The following is a 15,441-nucleotide window of genomic DNA, read 5'->3' as shown; positions in this document are numbered from 1 at the left end:
TGAATGCACTTCTCGTTTGATTATGGGCCTGACTACAACACTTTATTAGTGCTCGATTCCTATCACAATTCCGGGATTCCAGTTTCTCCAATTTAATTATATTTCTTTGTTCATCACCAGTGAAGTAATTTGTGAGGGTTTTAACCATTTTTCAGGTAAACTCGTTGTTCTTGATCCTATGTACATTTTTTTTGTTGCTCATAAGAAATAGCATTTTCTGTATTTTAAATGCCCACCACTTGTCTTCGTTTCCATTGTTTGTGCTGACCTTTGTGTACTAATTTGGTCACGCGGTCAGCTCGATTTTTCATCTTCTTTGTGTTCATTTTTGAACATCTATATGTTAGTCAGCTCTTTTTGCCTTTGTTTTTCAGCTCTGCTATTTAAATCTCCTTCTATCGCTTTTATAGATTCTATTATGAAATCATTAGTCAATGTGCTGATGTTTAAATCTACTATCTTGCTAATTGCCTTTACACCTGAATGAATAGGCTTAGTTACTCTAAATCACCTTGCTCCCTAATATCTGTTTTTGACTAATTTGACTATCCCTGAGTCTTTCTTTGCTAGATAATATTACTCCTATCATTTTCTGATTTTTTACTTTTCTTTCCTCTCAAATCATCTCTTGCTTTCTAGATTCGGGTTTTTACGAAACCATTTTAAAAAACACTTTATAATGCCTGACTCAAAACTGTATGACTTACTAGGAGTACCTAGATCAGCTTCAGAACACGATATTAAAAAGGTATGGATTATTGGGTACACAACTCCTTGCAGTTTCTTTTCTAATCATCCTTATTATCCATTACAGGCCTATCGTAAATTAGCTAAAGAATTTCATCCTGACAAAAATAATAAATCAGAGGATAAGGTAAGTCTTTTTTTAAATTTTTAATTTCCCTCACTTTTCTCACTCAATTTTCTTTGTCAATTCAATTTGTCGGTTCCAGTTCAAAGATATTTCTTATGCATATGATGTGCTAAGTAATCCAAATAAGAAAAACGTCTACGATAAATATGGGATGAAAGGTCTCCAAGAGGGTGTATCTGATGGACCTGATATAGCTGATGATTTTATTTCCCAAATTTTCGGAGACAATTTATTTAATTTTGGCAGTATGCACCGTAGACGCGCAAAAGGCCAAGATTTTATTCATCCTTTGGAGTAAGATTGATCTCTTAAATTTTTATGCGTATTTTATATTAATAAATCTTATTTCCATTCTCTTAGTGTAACACTGGAAGACCTTTACAATGGAAAAGTTACGAAGTTAACGTTGAACAAAGAAATTGTTTGTCGCACATGTCTCGGGTAAATATTTATTCCTTATTTTGTCGTTACCTTAAAAAGGTCTCCATTTTATTATATTTCTAATTCATTTTTCCATTTTAAAATTAAAGCCTCGGTGCTAAACCTGGAACGTTGCAGCCTTGTGCATCATGCAATGGATTTGGAGCTAAAATATCTTATTTAGAAGTAGGACCTGGCATGATGCAGCAGATTCAGCGCCCTTGTTTAGATTGTAAAGGAGAGGGAAGAGTTTGTAATGAGGTTCATCGTTGTAAAACATGTGAAGGAAGGCGCATTACAATGGAATCAAAAGTTGTTGAAGTCAACATTGACATGGGGATGCGACATGGACAGAAGATTGTTTTTCGTGGAGAAGGAAATGAGAAACCCGGAATTGAACCAGGAGATATCATTGTTCAACTTAATGCTAAACCTCACGAAATTTTCACTGTTAGCGGTAATGATTTAGTCATGTCCATTGACTTAACTTTAACCCAGGCTCTGTGTGGCTTTGCCATCCCAGTCAAACAATTAGATGGGCGACAACTCATTATTCGTAGCAAACCCGGAGAAGTCATTGTTCCTGGAACAGTTAAGGCTGTTAAAGGAGAAGGCATGCCTGTTCATAGGGACCCGTTTGCAAAAGGTGATTTAATCATCAAATTCCAGATAATCTTTCCAGAATCTTATTTTGCTCCTAAAGATGAACAATATTCAAATATTGAAAAAATCTTAAAAAGAGACGTTCAAGAAATTTTCGATTTAAAAGCTGCAGATGTTGAAGAAGTTGGTCTGCACGAATATATTCCTTCAGAGTCTAATGGATATTCCAGTCGTGAAGTGTATGAAGATGATCACGACGAAGGTGGTGGTGGAGGTGGGGTTCAATGTGCAGCTCATTAAAAATGGTGCAATGTTCCTCAGGATTGCAAGCTATTGTATTAGCAAAGTGCATACACCCTTCATCATTTTAGGTTACACTATTGAATTATAATTGTCAAGAGAGCAATCTCTTATCTCATTTTTTTGAGATCTTCTTTATCTTCTTGTTTACCCTTGCCCTTTCTTCTCTCACTTTCTCACTACTTCTGCTTTATTTTTTTCACCATCAAACCTAAACGAAAAACTCGATTAGCGAAAAAATGTAAACTTAATGGTTCGTAATGTGTTGATGGAAGCATGTGTTTCCATTTCTGAATCAAGCTATACATTAGTTTAAAAAATTTGAAAAGATTTCATTACATTCGTTCCAAGCGATTCAAATTTTATCTGCTCTCTACAGCTCTTTACAGAATTCAGTATCCAGTACAAATACCACCCTCTTTTCAATTATGTAAGGTTAACTAGCAGTTGGAACTGTATCATTTTTGTATAGTCTCTTACTTATTCTGTTATTCTAACCTGATATGGCTCAAGGCTGTACGAATTGATTTGAAATAAAATGTGTTGATCGAGTTTTAATCTCACCAACTTTACTATTTTCTTAATACATGTTGATGCATGTGGTATCTTCAGTGACATCTCATCTTCAGCGTTTCCTCTTGGATGGCTTCGAAATAGCAATTTCATGTTCAAATAGCACCGAATTTTTCGCATAAAAAATGAATTTAAACCTTACAAAATTTCTTAATTTTATTCACAAAATCGAGCAGTCAAAAATAGAGAAGTTTTCTCGGCCAACTGACCACTTTAGTGTAGACGATTGTAGCTTGGTTTTCCAGCAAATCAAGACTTCAAAGACTATTCAAGTTTACCGTGAAATAAATGTGATTAATCAGTAAACAATTATGGGCATTTTAATTGATGATTGTCACTTAAAAAAATAATTTAAACTAGTATGAACGATACTCGTTGGACAAGTACTTTAACAATTATAATACTAACGAAATTTTAAGGTTTGAGTCGATCTCATGCAACAATATAAAAGACATGTTTTCAAATTTTTAAAATAAACTGACTGATGGTTTCTGAGATTTCATGTGCACCACTCTTTATTTGTAGCACATTTACCTTTGAACCAGTCTGCTTGGATTTGATTTATTGTATCAGTTGGATTGACTGAGTTATTTTTCGTTGATGGAATTAATCTTTTAGAGTTCCATTTTGAACTATGCTCCAAATAAGCATCTTTGAGATTCAATTTGAGACTATCTGATAAACACATGTAACACGTTCGACAAACCTCAGAACGACATGACATGAAGCACTCTTCCGATGTGCACAACTCTTCATTAACAGCTAGATCTTTATCAGAGACTCGAAGATTCCAGGCATCAGCTTCATATTGGGGCCAATCCTTGAGTCCATCTAATCGCGTTAGTCCCACCAGAGAGAATAAATTGTATATAACTTGCTCATAAAGTAATTTGTTTGGAGCAAAATGAGCTGATGATAAATTGGGAGACATGTTAGCTTCCATGAGATAAACATTGAGATCTTCATCCACTAAAAAGTCAAATCGAACCATCTCGAAAAAGTTTCTAAATTAAAGAGAAATAATAAACAGTTAAAAATTCACAGTCTTGGGAAATAAAAGCCAATATAAACAAAGTAAATTACCGATTTGATTTGGGAAAAGTCATCGAAGAAAGCCTTGCCATTGATGCATCTTTCTCTTTGTAAACATTCGTAATTGCTTCTTCAATTCGGTTCCACATCATTTCAGGGTCTTTACCAATTGACTTGAGATAGATATTTAAAGTTTGCTTCATGTTGTAATTCAGTTCGGTAAAATATTTGCTCAAACTTGGCATCTTTTGATTAAACGAAAATTGATATCATTTCATTAGATATAATACTGTACTATCAATATTTTTCCATACCATTAATAGTCAATAAAAGCGAGACAATAATGAACAACTTACCTCCCAAATCGGTGTATAATCATCTCCAACAACATAAGACTGAAAATCACTGGCATTGAATGGATGGTATTTGTTTCCACACCACCGGAGGAGAGCATCTTTATCATAAATGTAAACTCTGAGAGGATTGATGGAAGTTTGAATGACATACAAACCAATATCAAATTTTCTGAAACACACAAAATAATTGTAAACAAGTTGTATTAATAATTACTCAAAACATGATAGAAAAAAGATTTTTCTCTGCTACATGTTAAAATTAGATAAAGTAATGAAAATTCAAATCTATTGTACATGTTCACTTACTTTCCGTCAATAAGAAGAGGATTTTGAATATATTCTTGTACAAAGTGTCCACTGTCATCTAAATTAATTTCGTCAATCTTTTCAATCCGGATTCCTCGATGATTGTTACTCTTCTTGACCCAAAGACGATCAGGATTATTTTTAGCCTGTTTAAATTATTATAAGAACAAAAAGAGTTAACGAAGCAAGTTATCAAGCATAATAATCAACTAACAGGTTGTGTGTTCTTTTGTTGCTTAAGTGGTTTCGAAGATTCACTTTTAAATTGAATGCATTTTAACCTCGACTGAGAGTACAATTAAGTTCAATTCAGTCAAGCAAATGAAAGAATAAACAATTCACTCAAATCACCAAAATATATTAAAATATAAAGACTTCATTGATACAATTGGAGGGAAAAGCAAGTGATCTTTAAAAAGGGTGAAAACTTACATATTCAACAAACTTGTCCTTTTCTTTAGGTAAATGGAAAGCTTTCGGTATATGATCCATAGATGTTGTTGCAAGACTAACCTTATTAGTAATATAACCAGAACCAGGAAAATGGTTAACCTAAAAAAAGATTGAAAGATTAAAACAGATGAAATCATAGATCATAGTTGAAACAAAGCAAGGCTAAAATCTGTAGCTGTAAGTTACAAATGTTTGTACCAAGGCTTTTTTCAAATCGATATTGCTTGAGTTTAACTCAATTTTTCATCAACATAATTGACTAAATTAGCTTTTTGATTGGATTTAAAATTACCTTTTGGTGTGGCCGGAGTGAAGTGAAAAATTCTTTACCAAATGGGTAATCATGAGACCACAAAACATCCCATTCTTGATTGAACCCATCTACTCGTTGATAACCAATTCGGTCGAATGATTCAATAACGTGGCGAAGATAGCCAGACTCCATCTATCACGGTCAATATAGATTTATTTGTTTAATTTAAAACAATAATAATAATAATAGGATAAAATATATTTACATTTCTTCCAATTATCCAGACTCTTGGCTTGTCACTGGTCAATAATGCTTGACGAACTTGGGTTGAGTTTTTATCAATCAAAGCTGCTTCCTCGTCAGTCAGGATTGAATCCAATTTGGAAATGTCTATGGATCCATCAGAATTCATTTTATACACCGTTCCCAAATTAAAGGCAGTTAAAATTAAAACAACTGACAATAGACTAGTGATCAAATTTAAGCGAGACTTTATGTAGGAATCCAATTTACTGTTAGCAGATGACCTGACTTGTTTTGAATCTCGGTCAATCCCACCACTTTGTTTTTGGGTAGACTCTCCATCTGATTTCTGGAAACCCGAGTTGGTGAATAGATTTTCACCGGAATTAGTCAATCGTTGATTATTGCTTTTGAAAAATTAATCTTTAGGAAAATATTTCTTACCTTGTTTGTTTCCTTACGTTGCCGTATCATTTTAAACAGACAAAAAATTTCAACTACTAACACAGAGTTATTAGGGCAAAGTTGCTTTCAAAACAAAAATGGTGTTGACCCAAGAAAAGTAGATGGAAACAGCAATATGATGCTGATGATGGTTATTTAGTGAATCGTGTGAAGGTAAAAAAAGATGATAAGATGTAGCTCCATTCAAATCGCCATCCTCATGAAACTTGATTTTCAACTTTTAGAGAGTCAGATAATCTTCGCTGCTCTGCACATTAACATTTGAATTTTCTTAAATTAGATTAGTATTTCATGCGATTATAGGTGTTTCCGATGAAAAATTTATTGAGATTGAATCCGATTCATTGTCAATAAATTGTGACGTTTTGTGACGTCACTATGGATTTTTCCGGTGAAATGCTGTTGGTAATAATAATGATGATGATGAGACATGCAAAGGCATTTTATCATTTGACTTCTTTTCACTTCAATAATTCTTGAATCAATTGATTATCCATAAACACTCTTTATTTACACTTTCTGTATAGCTAACGAATTACATGTTATTTAAAATAATTTCAAATGCCTTTTGTAATTTAAAACAGAACCCAAAAATTCAGTGGATTTAAGAAAATCAATTTCTAAAGAAATCGAGCAATTTAATTCTTAAAAGCATAATTCAAATCATTCAATCTATATCTTTAGAATGCTTCAATTATAGCAAATAAACGATAATTTAGTTCATTTTGAAACATAACATTGATGTTAATTGTTTACGAAAAGTTTCTTGATTTACTTTAAGTTTAAAGTAGTTTTAAATTTAATTGATTCTAAAACCGTATTTTCGTTTATAATCCATAAAAAAGTAAAAATTATTTCATAATTTATAATTCCGATTTGCTTTGATTCAAATTAATGGTGGTCAGAGTTGAGGTTTCACTTTTCGGCTGTTGAACACTTGGTGGTACTGATGTAATAGGCGAACTAGTAAAATTAATAAAATTACTGGAGCTAGTTGAAGTTGATTGACTTGATGGATTGCTGTTGGATACAAAAGCTGAATTATAGTACGATTCAGTAGTCTCAGGCGTCGGGAAATTAATGGTCGAATTTTTCATTGGTAAAGGAAACATTGAGGTCTGTTGAGGCAATTTGACAGTTTGGTCAGACTGTATGTAACTTGCGGCCAAGTTACCCAATGAGCTCGATGATGCATTATGCAGAGAAGCGTAAGTCATTGTAGGGTGAGTTATTGGACTCGATAAGGATGTTGAAATAGGTGATTTAGATTCAGCTATAGAAGAAGTTAGAGACATGTTCATAAAATCAGTTGTCGGTGGGTTATGTTGTGATTGAAGTCCACCAAAATTAATATTCGGATTGGTAAGTTTTAGATCAAATGGTAAAGGAGCACTAACTGTTAGTGGTGGCATTCCTGAAATAAATAAAAGTAGAAATTAATATGCGGATTCAATATAAAAATTGAAAAAAATGATAAAAGAAATATTAATTAAAGAACTTACCAGGAAGGGAAATAGGAGTTGTGATTGCACCAGGTGATGTATAAGATGAAACAGTACTAGATGTTACATTTTGAGGCTCAATGCCGTGAAGTGCATTATAAGGGTAGCTAATATTTGAAGTTGTTATCAATGGAGCAGACGAGAATGATGTAGGAGTATTTATACTACTTGTGATGGTCATCGAGGTGGCTACTGATGATGGTGTAGCTGATTTCGCATCAAATTCTTTCGCAGTGTCTTGAGGATGATTTGAGTCAGCTTGAGAAGACATTTGATTGAGTTGTTGTTGCATTACACTTGCTTGGTCTATTTTAGGCTCTGGTTCGACTGGACTTTGTTGACTACCTTGCAATAATGGTGCTTTTTCAGAATAATCTTGATCATTTGCAGGCTGATAAGGTATTCGATGTAAATATCCATAGCCAATCCCACATCCAAGCAGTCCTTCGCCTCCCCAACGGCTGTTTGGAGTGATTATAACATCTCGAACATTATCAGTCAACAAATTGTATACAAATAGTTTTAATGGTTTACCGTCATGAGCTTCAATCAATAAATATAAATCTTCTGAATCTTGTAAAGTTGAATCCGCTCCAATGATATAGTCACAATTAGATTGGAGTCCAGCTTGTTCAGCTGGAGAATTGGGTTCAACTTGTAAAATATGCCAAACGTTTTGATTAGCATTCTCAAAAGAACAAAACCTTATGGAAGCTCCGATTAAACCAGTTCCATTCCAATCATTGCTTGGTCTAATATCAACTTGTCTAATCCGGCCAGTTTTGCTATTAAAAACAGCCATCTTGATCGTTTGATTAGTATTTACTTTCAGTATTTCTTTTAAGGTTTCATTGTTTTGGTTCTGAAAAGAAAGAAAGAAAGAATGAGAATTTGCATAATGAATCTAATGAATGTATAGAAAAACAAAGTTTTTGGAATATTCTCATTTATATTACAGTGCTGAACAGATGCTTGCCTATCCCTGTAAATATTCAGATTCACTAAAATTATAAAATTTTTATAAATCATGCTACAATAAAGTTTTACTTGTTGATTTACTGGAACGTAGGTTAATGGTAATTTTTCATCGATCAATACTATGGATCTGAATAAAAACATCTAAATATTAAAAAACGAGAGACATTTCAAGAGAAAGAGCATCTCTATTCTAATTAGTAGATAAAGATTATTTAATCAACTTACAAGACGTGTATTACCGATGGACACAATGAAATCAAAATATGCTTGCAAGCCAGCATCAGCTCCAGGTGATCCTTCCTGAACTCTAAGAACATGGTATCCTTCTTTACCACCACCAGGAATTTCAAGAGAACTTGATGATAAACCCATTTTAACCAATAAAAGTTTTCACGACAACTAAGTTAAAACAATTTAACAGAAATATACTAATAAGCTTAGTAAACAAACTAAACAATATTGTTATCTTATTCAAGTTGTCAAATGGATGACGTCTAATCATTGGAGTCTTATGATTTAACTCTTTTAATCACCTTTCCAGCAGATGGCGTCTCTTCAGCTTAAAATTCATTCAAAAAATCAATTTCAGCCAAGATTTTTCAATTTTGATTAAAAAGTTACGATAACTCGGTATTACTGAGCGTAATCAATTTACCTAAATCCATACTTAATAGCATAAAAGATTTAAACCTTACTGTTTTAGATAATTAATATTGAATAATGAGCTTCAACTAGAATTTTCTGCGCATTTTGAATTCAATGGAAACAAAAAATAGAAAGATTTATTTAAATGAGATTAATGATCATAAATGTAGACTATTTAATGATGATTTTTGGTCTTGAATCGAACCATTTAACTACCATTAATCTTTATGTCAGTATTTGTTATTATTTTACGTTTTTTTTATTAAAAATCAATCACTTCTGTAATCTAACCGGTTTACATTATTTATCAACGCTCCCTTAAATAGGCTGCATGTTTCGTTATTTTTTTGACTATTATTGGTTTTGTAAATAGTGTTGATTACTAATTGATTTTTGTGACCATCTATTTAATCAGTTTGTTTACTGATCCTCAGTGTATCGTTATGAGTTGGATGAATTTAAGAGTTGCTGCCGGTTTGGCTGGTGGTCTGTTTATTGCATATTGTGTTTACTTTGATCGTAAAAGGCGCTGTGATCCAATGTTTAAAGAAAAATTGAGAGAAAGTAAGTTTGTTTTCATAATTTATAATCAAATTATTATTTCACTGACTGGTTCAGTTGACGACCTTATTGATCGTACAATCAATCTTATTCACTCCATTATTTGTTCTTTACAGGGAGAGCCGCTGCTCGTAAAAAAGAGGAAAGCAGTTTCTCATCTACCGAGTTCCCAGATTTACGAGATCAAGATGCAGTTCAAAAATTCTTTATTCAAGAAATCCAATTAGGAGAAGAGCTTCTTGGTTTAGGTATATATTTTAATAATATCTTTGAATTCTTCTGCTTGCCTTTATTAAAAGAAACCTTTCTTATTTATTGTCTTTAATTCCTTAGGTGACATGGATGGTGGAGTAGAGCACCTCACAAATGCTGTGTCTGTTTGTGCTCAGCCTAATCAACTTCTTCAAGTTTTAAATCAAACTTTGCCACCACAAATATTTCAAGGAATTATTAATCGTCTACCAAGTGTCTGCCAAGTATGTACTCATGAGTTCATTGTTTTTCATAGAAAGGGCGTTGATAAACTATCATATCATCTTTCAAGTTTGATTTAAACCAACATATAGTTTTCAAAATGTTCATCTGTGAAATAACGCATTGATTTCAGTAATTTTTGTTTATTTTCTGCCATTTATTAATTATATTATTCATTTTTTCAGAAATCTGCTGCTGCTGCCGCTTCTGCTGCAACGAATTCTTCATCTGTTATGGTGGAAGATGACGTCGAATAGATGATACAAAATATCCTTAGTATTGATAAATTAGTTGTGACTTTTATACAGAAATTAATTTTGATGACTATAATTCATAATTATGGCTCCTAAGCATACTTTATCATCCATTATATTTGAAGGATACAAACCATCGGGTATGCTATTTCATTGGCGTTTAAATTTTCAAGATTCCTGATAAATTATGCACATAAAAACACCAAACCACCATTGAAGTCAATTAGATAAATTAATATTTTGATTTTTCAACGGTGCTTATCCCAAAGCTTCAGTCAAAATTATGTAAAATACATGAAAATTAAACTTAATCAAAAGTTATACATTCAATTTCGAACAGCCAACCTTTCCTTTAATCATAATTTCATAAAGAATAGACTTCATAAAAACCAAAAATGTAACAGTCAATTTATTTTATTTAATTTTCTTAGGACATTGATTTGATTCATGAATCAGATGAAATATATGTAGATGAAGATAAATATTCATTTATCGATTTTTCTTCAATATAATAGCTTAATATAATTTTTCTTCTCCAGAATTACAATGATCAAGACAGTAAATTTAGTTCAGAACTCGTATTTTTAACCGAATTCACAAAATAGTTGTAAACTTACAAGTATAATATTCGATTGCTTTTTGAAAGGTTTAGAGAACAAAAGAAAGAAAACGAATGGCGATTAGATTGCATCGAATAAAATTCAAAGTAAATTGCCATCAAGAATTGAGAGAAATCAAGTTGTAAACAAAATCAAACGAAAAGAGGAAACAAAACAACAATGATATTAATTTATCGATCCAGGCATAACGAGTGTAGTCAAAAGATTGAGTCGAATCATCACCAGTATTTGCAATTAGATGATTAAATGCTTAGCATCAGGGCTTATTGATGGTACAATTTTGAGTCTCATTAACATCAACGAAACAAATTGTCTTGAGTATTGTGAGATACAGAGTTGTTTATCTAATTCGATGTACCTCTGATTTGTAGCAGAAAAGTGCTTTTTGATGGCGTTGATTGAAAGTGTAATTGTTCTTGATCTTGTACATTTCAATTACATTCATTAACTATTAATAAGTAGAAGAGAAACAAGATGAAGCGGGAAAATTTTTGGTGATGATGGCAAAAGGGTAAGAATATGGCCAATTAAGAGTTGAATATTGAATATAGAGCAATGAATGACTAGCTTTTAAATTGATGGCTTTCTATGGATATATCAGCTTGAATGAAAGAAAAATACATTTTCTTCATAAAAGTTAAGTTGGCGATTCCATGGAAAAATTAACTTTCGTCAACATCTTAAGAGTTATAACCTATGATTGAACGGATAACAATTATCTCCAAAATAAACTTAAAGATGTAGAGTGCGAGGAATTGAGAGAAATATTGAGGCAATTAACCAGCATCAGGGTGAATGATTACACATTTGTAGCAAAATCATTACTGATCTCATGTTGGACATAAAACTTTTAAAATGAAATCAGTCAACAGGGTGGGCACTGTTGGGCTGTCTTCATTCACAGCTTTCAAAACTGAAAAAGAAATTGAAAGAAAAAATTAGTTCAAAATCAAGTGAAAAAATACAAACTGAATTTTCAATACAATCAAACCATTATTCCTATAAAAAGCTATTGATTTGTAACACTCATGAGCAATTAAGATTTGTATTTGTTCCGGAAAACATGGTATGCATTAAACAAAAATAAATAAAACTTGCTTAGCAATAATCTTTGGAGCTTGGGTTTCAAGGAACTGGAAATTATTGAAGATTGTGATCGATCATCTCAAGATGTCAATGATGTTAACGATCAGTAAATATTTAATACTAAAGTCATTTTTAAAGTATTTTAATGGTTTGATTGGTATTTGTTTAAAAAATTGAAAGGTTAGTTTATTTGAAAAATGCTTACTTTTTATAAGAATCTGGATTTTCCTTACATCAGGTGGACCATCAGCAGGATTATATGGGATAACAGTGGTCAAATATTTTGGTTCATTGGCACTTTTACCCTTCTTTCGCTCTAAGTGATGCTTACGACGCTTATTTTGTATTCCCAATAGCAATGAAATGAAAGTATTTTTCAATTCTTTCTCAAATTCCAGTTCATCTCTCAAAGCCAATTCTTGTATGAGAGTTTCGGAATTTCCTTGAATCATTCGTTCTAATTCAATGTAAAGCTCATTCAGCTGAGTAATTGTTAATTTTTCCAACTTTTCTCGATAAATCAGTGACCTTATTCCGTTATCTGTCTCATTTACTGTCCGATTTGTTGAACTTTCTTTTTCCTCTTCCATTGGTTCACTTGAATCCTTGTCAGTTGGTGATGTTTCCTGCATTATTTTATCAATTTCCTCAAGAACTTGCTCTGCAGTAAAAATGGGCTCCTGATGAAGGCTTGATAAAATCAAAGAATGTAAATCCAAGTCTTTCGCTAAATCTTCTTCATCAAGGGTTGTATCTCCTAAAATATTATCACCATGATTCAATGAATTTTTGCTGTTTAAACAATTAATATTTGTTCCATTTTGATCTTTAGCTTTAAGTGATGGCAATTGAAGTTTACGTGCATATGATTGACTCCAATCAACCGGCAGAATGTTACCGAAATTTCCCGTCAATGTCCACCACATCCTATCAAAGATTAAAATGAAAAAAACAAATTAGTAAATTGTTTAGAAAGAAAACTACATTTGTATATAAGAGTTACCATCTTAAATATTACAGTGATGTGCCAGATAATGGGAATAGGTGGAAATAGCTTATTTGCACTATTCGTCGGGCACTCGAATCTATGATTATCAATCTTGCTTAATAGATTGATTTCGTCTAAAATTATTATTGCTATCTGCTTTCTCGAGTTTTTTGATTGATATTTCACGAAAGAAAATCAAATTAAGTTGTTTAATAACTGGAAAAATCTAAATAAAATTTGGTCAAATCCAAATCAAATTTAACTCTTTTTCAATAGGGACCGTTGAAAAAAATTATTCCCATTATCTGGCACATCACTGTAATGTAAGCTGCAGATTGAATATCACAACAACATAAATTTACAATTCTCTGTGTTCGAAACCAACAAAAAGTGTTCTTTGTTAAGATTTGATTGAAAAATAATTTATTTAAGCGCAATTTTCCAAACGATCAATCAACCATAAAAAGCTGGTAAATTAGTAACTAAAATGGAAAGTGTAAGGGGTGGAGGATGAATTCTAGTATGATACAGAAAGAAATAATAAGGATGGAACAGGAATAGACTTCGTAATTGATTAATTATAAGCTGCATTATATCTCAACACCTAAATTGGATAAACCTTGATCTTGAGTAGGAGTGACTCGAAATATCCTGAAAATTGTCATATAAAAAGTAAAATCAACAAATTGTGACCTTAAACGTGAAGATTGCGATGATTCTGTACGATTGAATTGGACGAAAATTAAAGGTGCTTACATAAATACTTTTAAAGCATGAGGATATTATTAACAATATGAATTGATTGAATCTTTCATCGATCATATCAATCAATGGTTGCATTTGCAATAAATTTAGATTAATGCTTTCTTTTGCTCTATTTCTGGAGATTTGCAATTGATATATGTGGTAGATAGTTGATAGAAAAATAAATAAATAATGAAAAAATGTATCTAAATTGCAAAGTTCGAGGTTTTGAAGAGGAGTTTAGATCACCTTTTCCTCTATCTTAATTAAAATAAGTTTAACCCCGCATTTACAATACATATTGTTAACCAAGATAATTAAATGAACCTACATCACAATAAACTCCAAATACGGTTTTGTTTAGGTTGATTACCAGTCTTAATTACTTCTAAACTTGACTTTTTATATCTAATCAGTATCCTTGAATATTTCAAAAAAGATGGACAAAGGTGAAGTATAAAATAAATGTGATTACATATGCGAATGAATTGGAATCAATTAGCTAAAATGGCTTTCAACTTACAATAATTGTGATTCGGGGAAAATAAATCAAACAACGAGCAATGTTTAATCTTTTAAAATAGATAAGGGTGTGTCGGATGGCTATGGACATAGGCAGTGCAATAAAAGGATGAGTAAGACGATGGAAAGAGGGAAGGAAGAAAGGAAAAAGGATGAAGATATTTGTGCAAAGACAAGTAGACTACTCTCTAAGGTCAGGATAGAAGCATCTTTAGAGTGAAAAAAATGGGAAAGGTTGATTGTTTTGAAAAATTGAGGTAACAAGCATGCTTACATTAGGTATACTCGAATAGTAATAATAGCGAAGATTGAAATTAACACTTACTGTGAATCATTGATAATATCCTCTTGAGCACGAACCTGAACAGGCGCTAATTTTTCAACCGATTCTTCATAATCATGAAAACATTTTGTTATCTTCTCATCAAATGTATTTACCAGATCCTCTAGTGATCCAGAAATGGTCTCCTTGAAGTTGGTCTCCAAGAAACCAGAATCTACATCGTCAATTGAGGCAGGCAATGATTTACAATTAGTCCCTGAATTGGCTTGATTCCGTCTATTATTTTCCAATTCAATTTCACTTGGCTCATAGTCGATATCTTGGTTGTTTTTGTTATTGAATCCCTGGTAATCAATAAAATCAGGCCAATCTTCACCAGCAGCCAAAGGAGCTTCACATTTCAACTCGGACATTTTGATTCTCACAAAACCATCCAATTACAATTAGATGTAAAACTTGATTTCAATATAATCAAATCATTTTAACATTAGTTAGTGGATTGAAAACACAATCAAAATCAAAGCAACAAAAATTAGAGATGAAGTAAAGACCAAAAGACAGAAGCTTTCAGAAGAGATTCAAGCTAACATTCAGTGAGCAAACTTGAGCAGAAGAGACCATCATCATTACCATGGTAACAGGTTCTTTATGAAGCTCTCTATTGATTTTTTGTTTCCTGTGCTAAAGAACGGGTTAAAGTCACTGATTTACCGAGATTTAATTAACTACCGAGTCAATCAACTTTAAGCAGCTCTAGAAGTTTGATGAAGCTCAGGTTCTATTTCTCAAGTACCAATAATAGCTCAACTCTAACCACAAATTGAACCGAAACTTCATACAGATGAAACATTATCAGAAGGAATTAAAGATTAAGCTTGCAAGAACTTTTGAAAACATCTTTTTTTT

The 15,441-nt window shown here is 32.2% G+C and overlaps 5 protein-coding genes across 6 annotated transcripts; 2 read left to right on the top strand and 3 right to left on the bottom strand.

The window, feature by feature from the left end:
* The first annotated feature begins 17 nt into the window (after positions 1 to 17).
* LOC107364726 (dnaJ homolog subfamily A member 2) lies at positions 18 to 2,755 on the top strand. Its single transcript, XM_015932163.3, has 6 exons — positions 18 to 155; positions 640 to 748; positions 815 to 874; positions 954 to 1,168; positions 1,235 to 1,315; positions 1,405 to 2,755. The coding sequence occupies exons 2-6, from the start codon at positions 680 to 682 to the stop codon at positions 2,195 to 2,197; spliced, it is 1,218 nt and encodes a 405-aa protein (XP_015787649.1). The 5' UTR covers positions 18 to 155; positions 640 to 679; the 3' UTR covers positions 2,198 to 2,755.
* Positions 2,756 to 3,072: 317 nt separating this feature from the next.
* Positions 3,073 to 6,221, bottom strand: LOC107364713 (putative tubulin polyglutamylase ttll-15). Its single transcript, XM_015932148.3, has 8 exons — positions 5,858 to 6,221; positions 5,436 to 5,762; positions 5,210 to 5,362; positions 4,897 to 5,016; positions 4,465 to 4,610; positions 4,159 to 4,327; positions 3,854 to 4,047; positions 3,073 to 3,774 (listed from the first exon to the last, which is right to left on the bottom strand). The coding sequence occupies exons 1-8, from the start codon at positions 5,885 to 5,887 to the stop codon at positions 3,270 to 3,272; spliced, it is 1,644 nt and encodes a 547-aa protein (XP_015787634.1). The 5' UTR covers positions 5,888 to 6,221; the 3' UTR covers positions 3,073 to 3,269.
* Positions 6,222 to 6,367: 146 nt separating this feature from the next.
* On the bottom strand, positions 6,368 to 8,844 carry LOC107364716 (uncharacterized). Its single transcript, XM_015932152.3, has 3 exons — positions 8,584 to 8,844; positions 7,381 to 8,242; positions 6,368 to 7,292 (listed from the first exon to the last, which is right to left on the bottom strand). Exons 1-3 carry the CDS (start codon positions 8,728 to 8,730, stop codon positions 6,742 to 6,744), a joined length of 1,560 nt encoding a protein of 519 aa, XP_015787638.1. The 5' UTR covers positions 8,731 to 8,844; the 3' UTR covers positions 6,368 to 6,741.
* A 502-nt stretch (positions 8,845 to 9,346) lies between these two features.
* Positions 9,347 to 10,622, top strand: LOC107364742 (mitochondrial import receptor subunit TOM20 homolog). The gene is made up of 4 exons (XM_015932185.3): positions 9,347 to 9,567; positions 9,681 to 9,812; positions 9,898 to 10,040; positions 10,224 to 10,622. The coding sequence occupies exons 1-4, from the start codon at positions 9,447 to 9,449 to the stop codon at positions 10,293 to 10,295; spliced, it is 468 nt and encodes a 155-aa protein (XP_015787671.1). The 5' UTR covers positions 9,347 to 9,446; the 3' UTR covers positions 10,296 to 10,622.
* Positions 10,623 to 10,690: 68 nt separating this feature from the next.
* Unc-76 (fasciculation and elongation protein Unc-76) lies at positions 10,691 to 15,070 on the bottom strand. 2 transcript variants are annotated; one of them, XM_015932164.2, is made up of 3 exons: positions 14,578 to 15,070; positions 12,204 to 12,925; positions 10,691 to 11,825 (listed from the first exon to the last, which is right to left on the bottom strand). In XM_015932164.2, the coding sequence occupies exons 1-3, from the start codon at positions 14,946 to 14,948 to the stop codon at positions 11,743 to 11,745; spliced, it is 1,176 nt and encodes a 391-aa protein (XP_015787650.1). In that variant the 5' UTR covers positions 14,949 to 15,070; the 3' UTR covers positions 10,691 to 11,742. The 2 variants fall into 2 exon arrangements, with proteins under 2 accessions (XP_015787650.1, XP_089125607.1); XM_089269481.1 differs by lacking the exon at positions 14,578 to 15,070 and adding an exon at positions 13,002 to 13,126.
* Positions 15,071 to 15,441: the final 371 nt, after the last annotated feature.

Source organism: Tetranychus urticae, chromosome 3 (assembly GCF_039701765.1).
Source record: "Tetranychus urticae isolate SD_2017Ah chromosome 3, NJAU_TeUrti_SD_1.0, whole genome shotgun sequence".
NCBI lineage: Eukaryota > Metazoa > Arthropoda > Arachnida > Trombidiformes > Tetranychidae > Tetranychus > Tetranychus urticae.
Note: the sequence above shows the minus strand (reverse complement) of the source record. Positions and strands in the feature narration are given on the sequence as shown.

Coding starts and splice junctions, on each gene's coding strand:
- LOC107364713 (XM_015932148.3), bottom strand. CDS start 5,887: ATGATACGGCAACGTAAGGAAACAAACAAG. Junction 5,763..5,857: donor AACGTAAGGAAACAAACAAG/GTAAGAAATATT, acceptor TCGGGTTTCCAG/AAATCAGATGGAGAGTCTAC. Junction 5,017..5,209: donor CACTCCGGCCACACCAAAAG/GTAATTTTAAAT, acceptor ATCTTTTTTTAG/GTTAACCATTTTCCTGGTTC.
- LOC107364726 (XM_015932163.3), top strand. CDS start 680: ATGCCTGACTCAAAACTGTATGACTTACTAGGAGTACCTAGATCAGCT. Junction 749..814: donor CAGAACACGATATTAAAAAG/GTATGGATTATT, acceptor TATCCATTACAG/GCCTATCGTAAATTAGCTAA. Junction 1,316..1,404: donor GTTTGTCGCACATGTCTCGG/GTAAATATTTAT, acceptor TTAAAATTAAAG/CCTCGGTGCTAAACCTGGAA.
- LOC107364716 (XM_015932152.3), bottom strand. CDS start 8,730: ATGGGTTTATCATCAAGTTCTCTTGAAATTCCTGGTGGTGGTAAAGAA. Junction 8,243..8,583: donor CCATCGGTAATACACGTCTT/GTAAGTTGATTA, acceptor CTTTCTTTTCAG/AACCAAAACAATGAAACCTT. Junction 7,293..7,380: donor AACTCCTATTTCCCTTCCTG/GTAAGTTCTTTA, acceptor TATTTATTTCAG/GAATGCCACCACTAACAGTT.
- Unc-76 (XM_015932164.2), bottom strand. CDS start 14,948: ATGTCCGAGTTGAAATGTGAAGCTCCTTTGGCTGCTGGTGAAGATTGG. Junction 12,926..14,577: donor GATATTATCAATGATTCACA/GTAAGTGTTAAT, acceptor AATCTTTGATAG/GATGTGGTGGACATTGACGG. Junction 11,826..12,203: donor AATCCAGATTCTTATAAAAA/GTAAGCATTTTT, acceptor TTTCTTTTTCAG/TTTTGAAAGCTGTGAATGAA.
- LOC107364742 (XM_015932185.3), top strand. CDS start 9,447: ATGAGTTGGATGAATTTAAGAGTTGCTGCCGGTTTGGCTGGTGGTCTG. Junction 9,568..9,680: donor TAAAGAAAAATTGAGAGAAA/GTAAGTTTGTTT, acceptor TGTTCTTTACAG/GGAGAGCCGCTGCTCGTAAA. Junction 10,041..10,223: donor GTCTACCAAGTGTCTGCCAA/GTATGTACTCAT, acceptor TCATTTTTTCAG/AAATCTGCTGCTGCTGCCGC.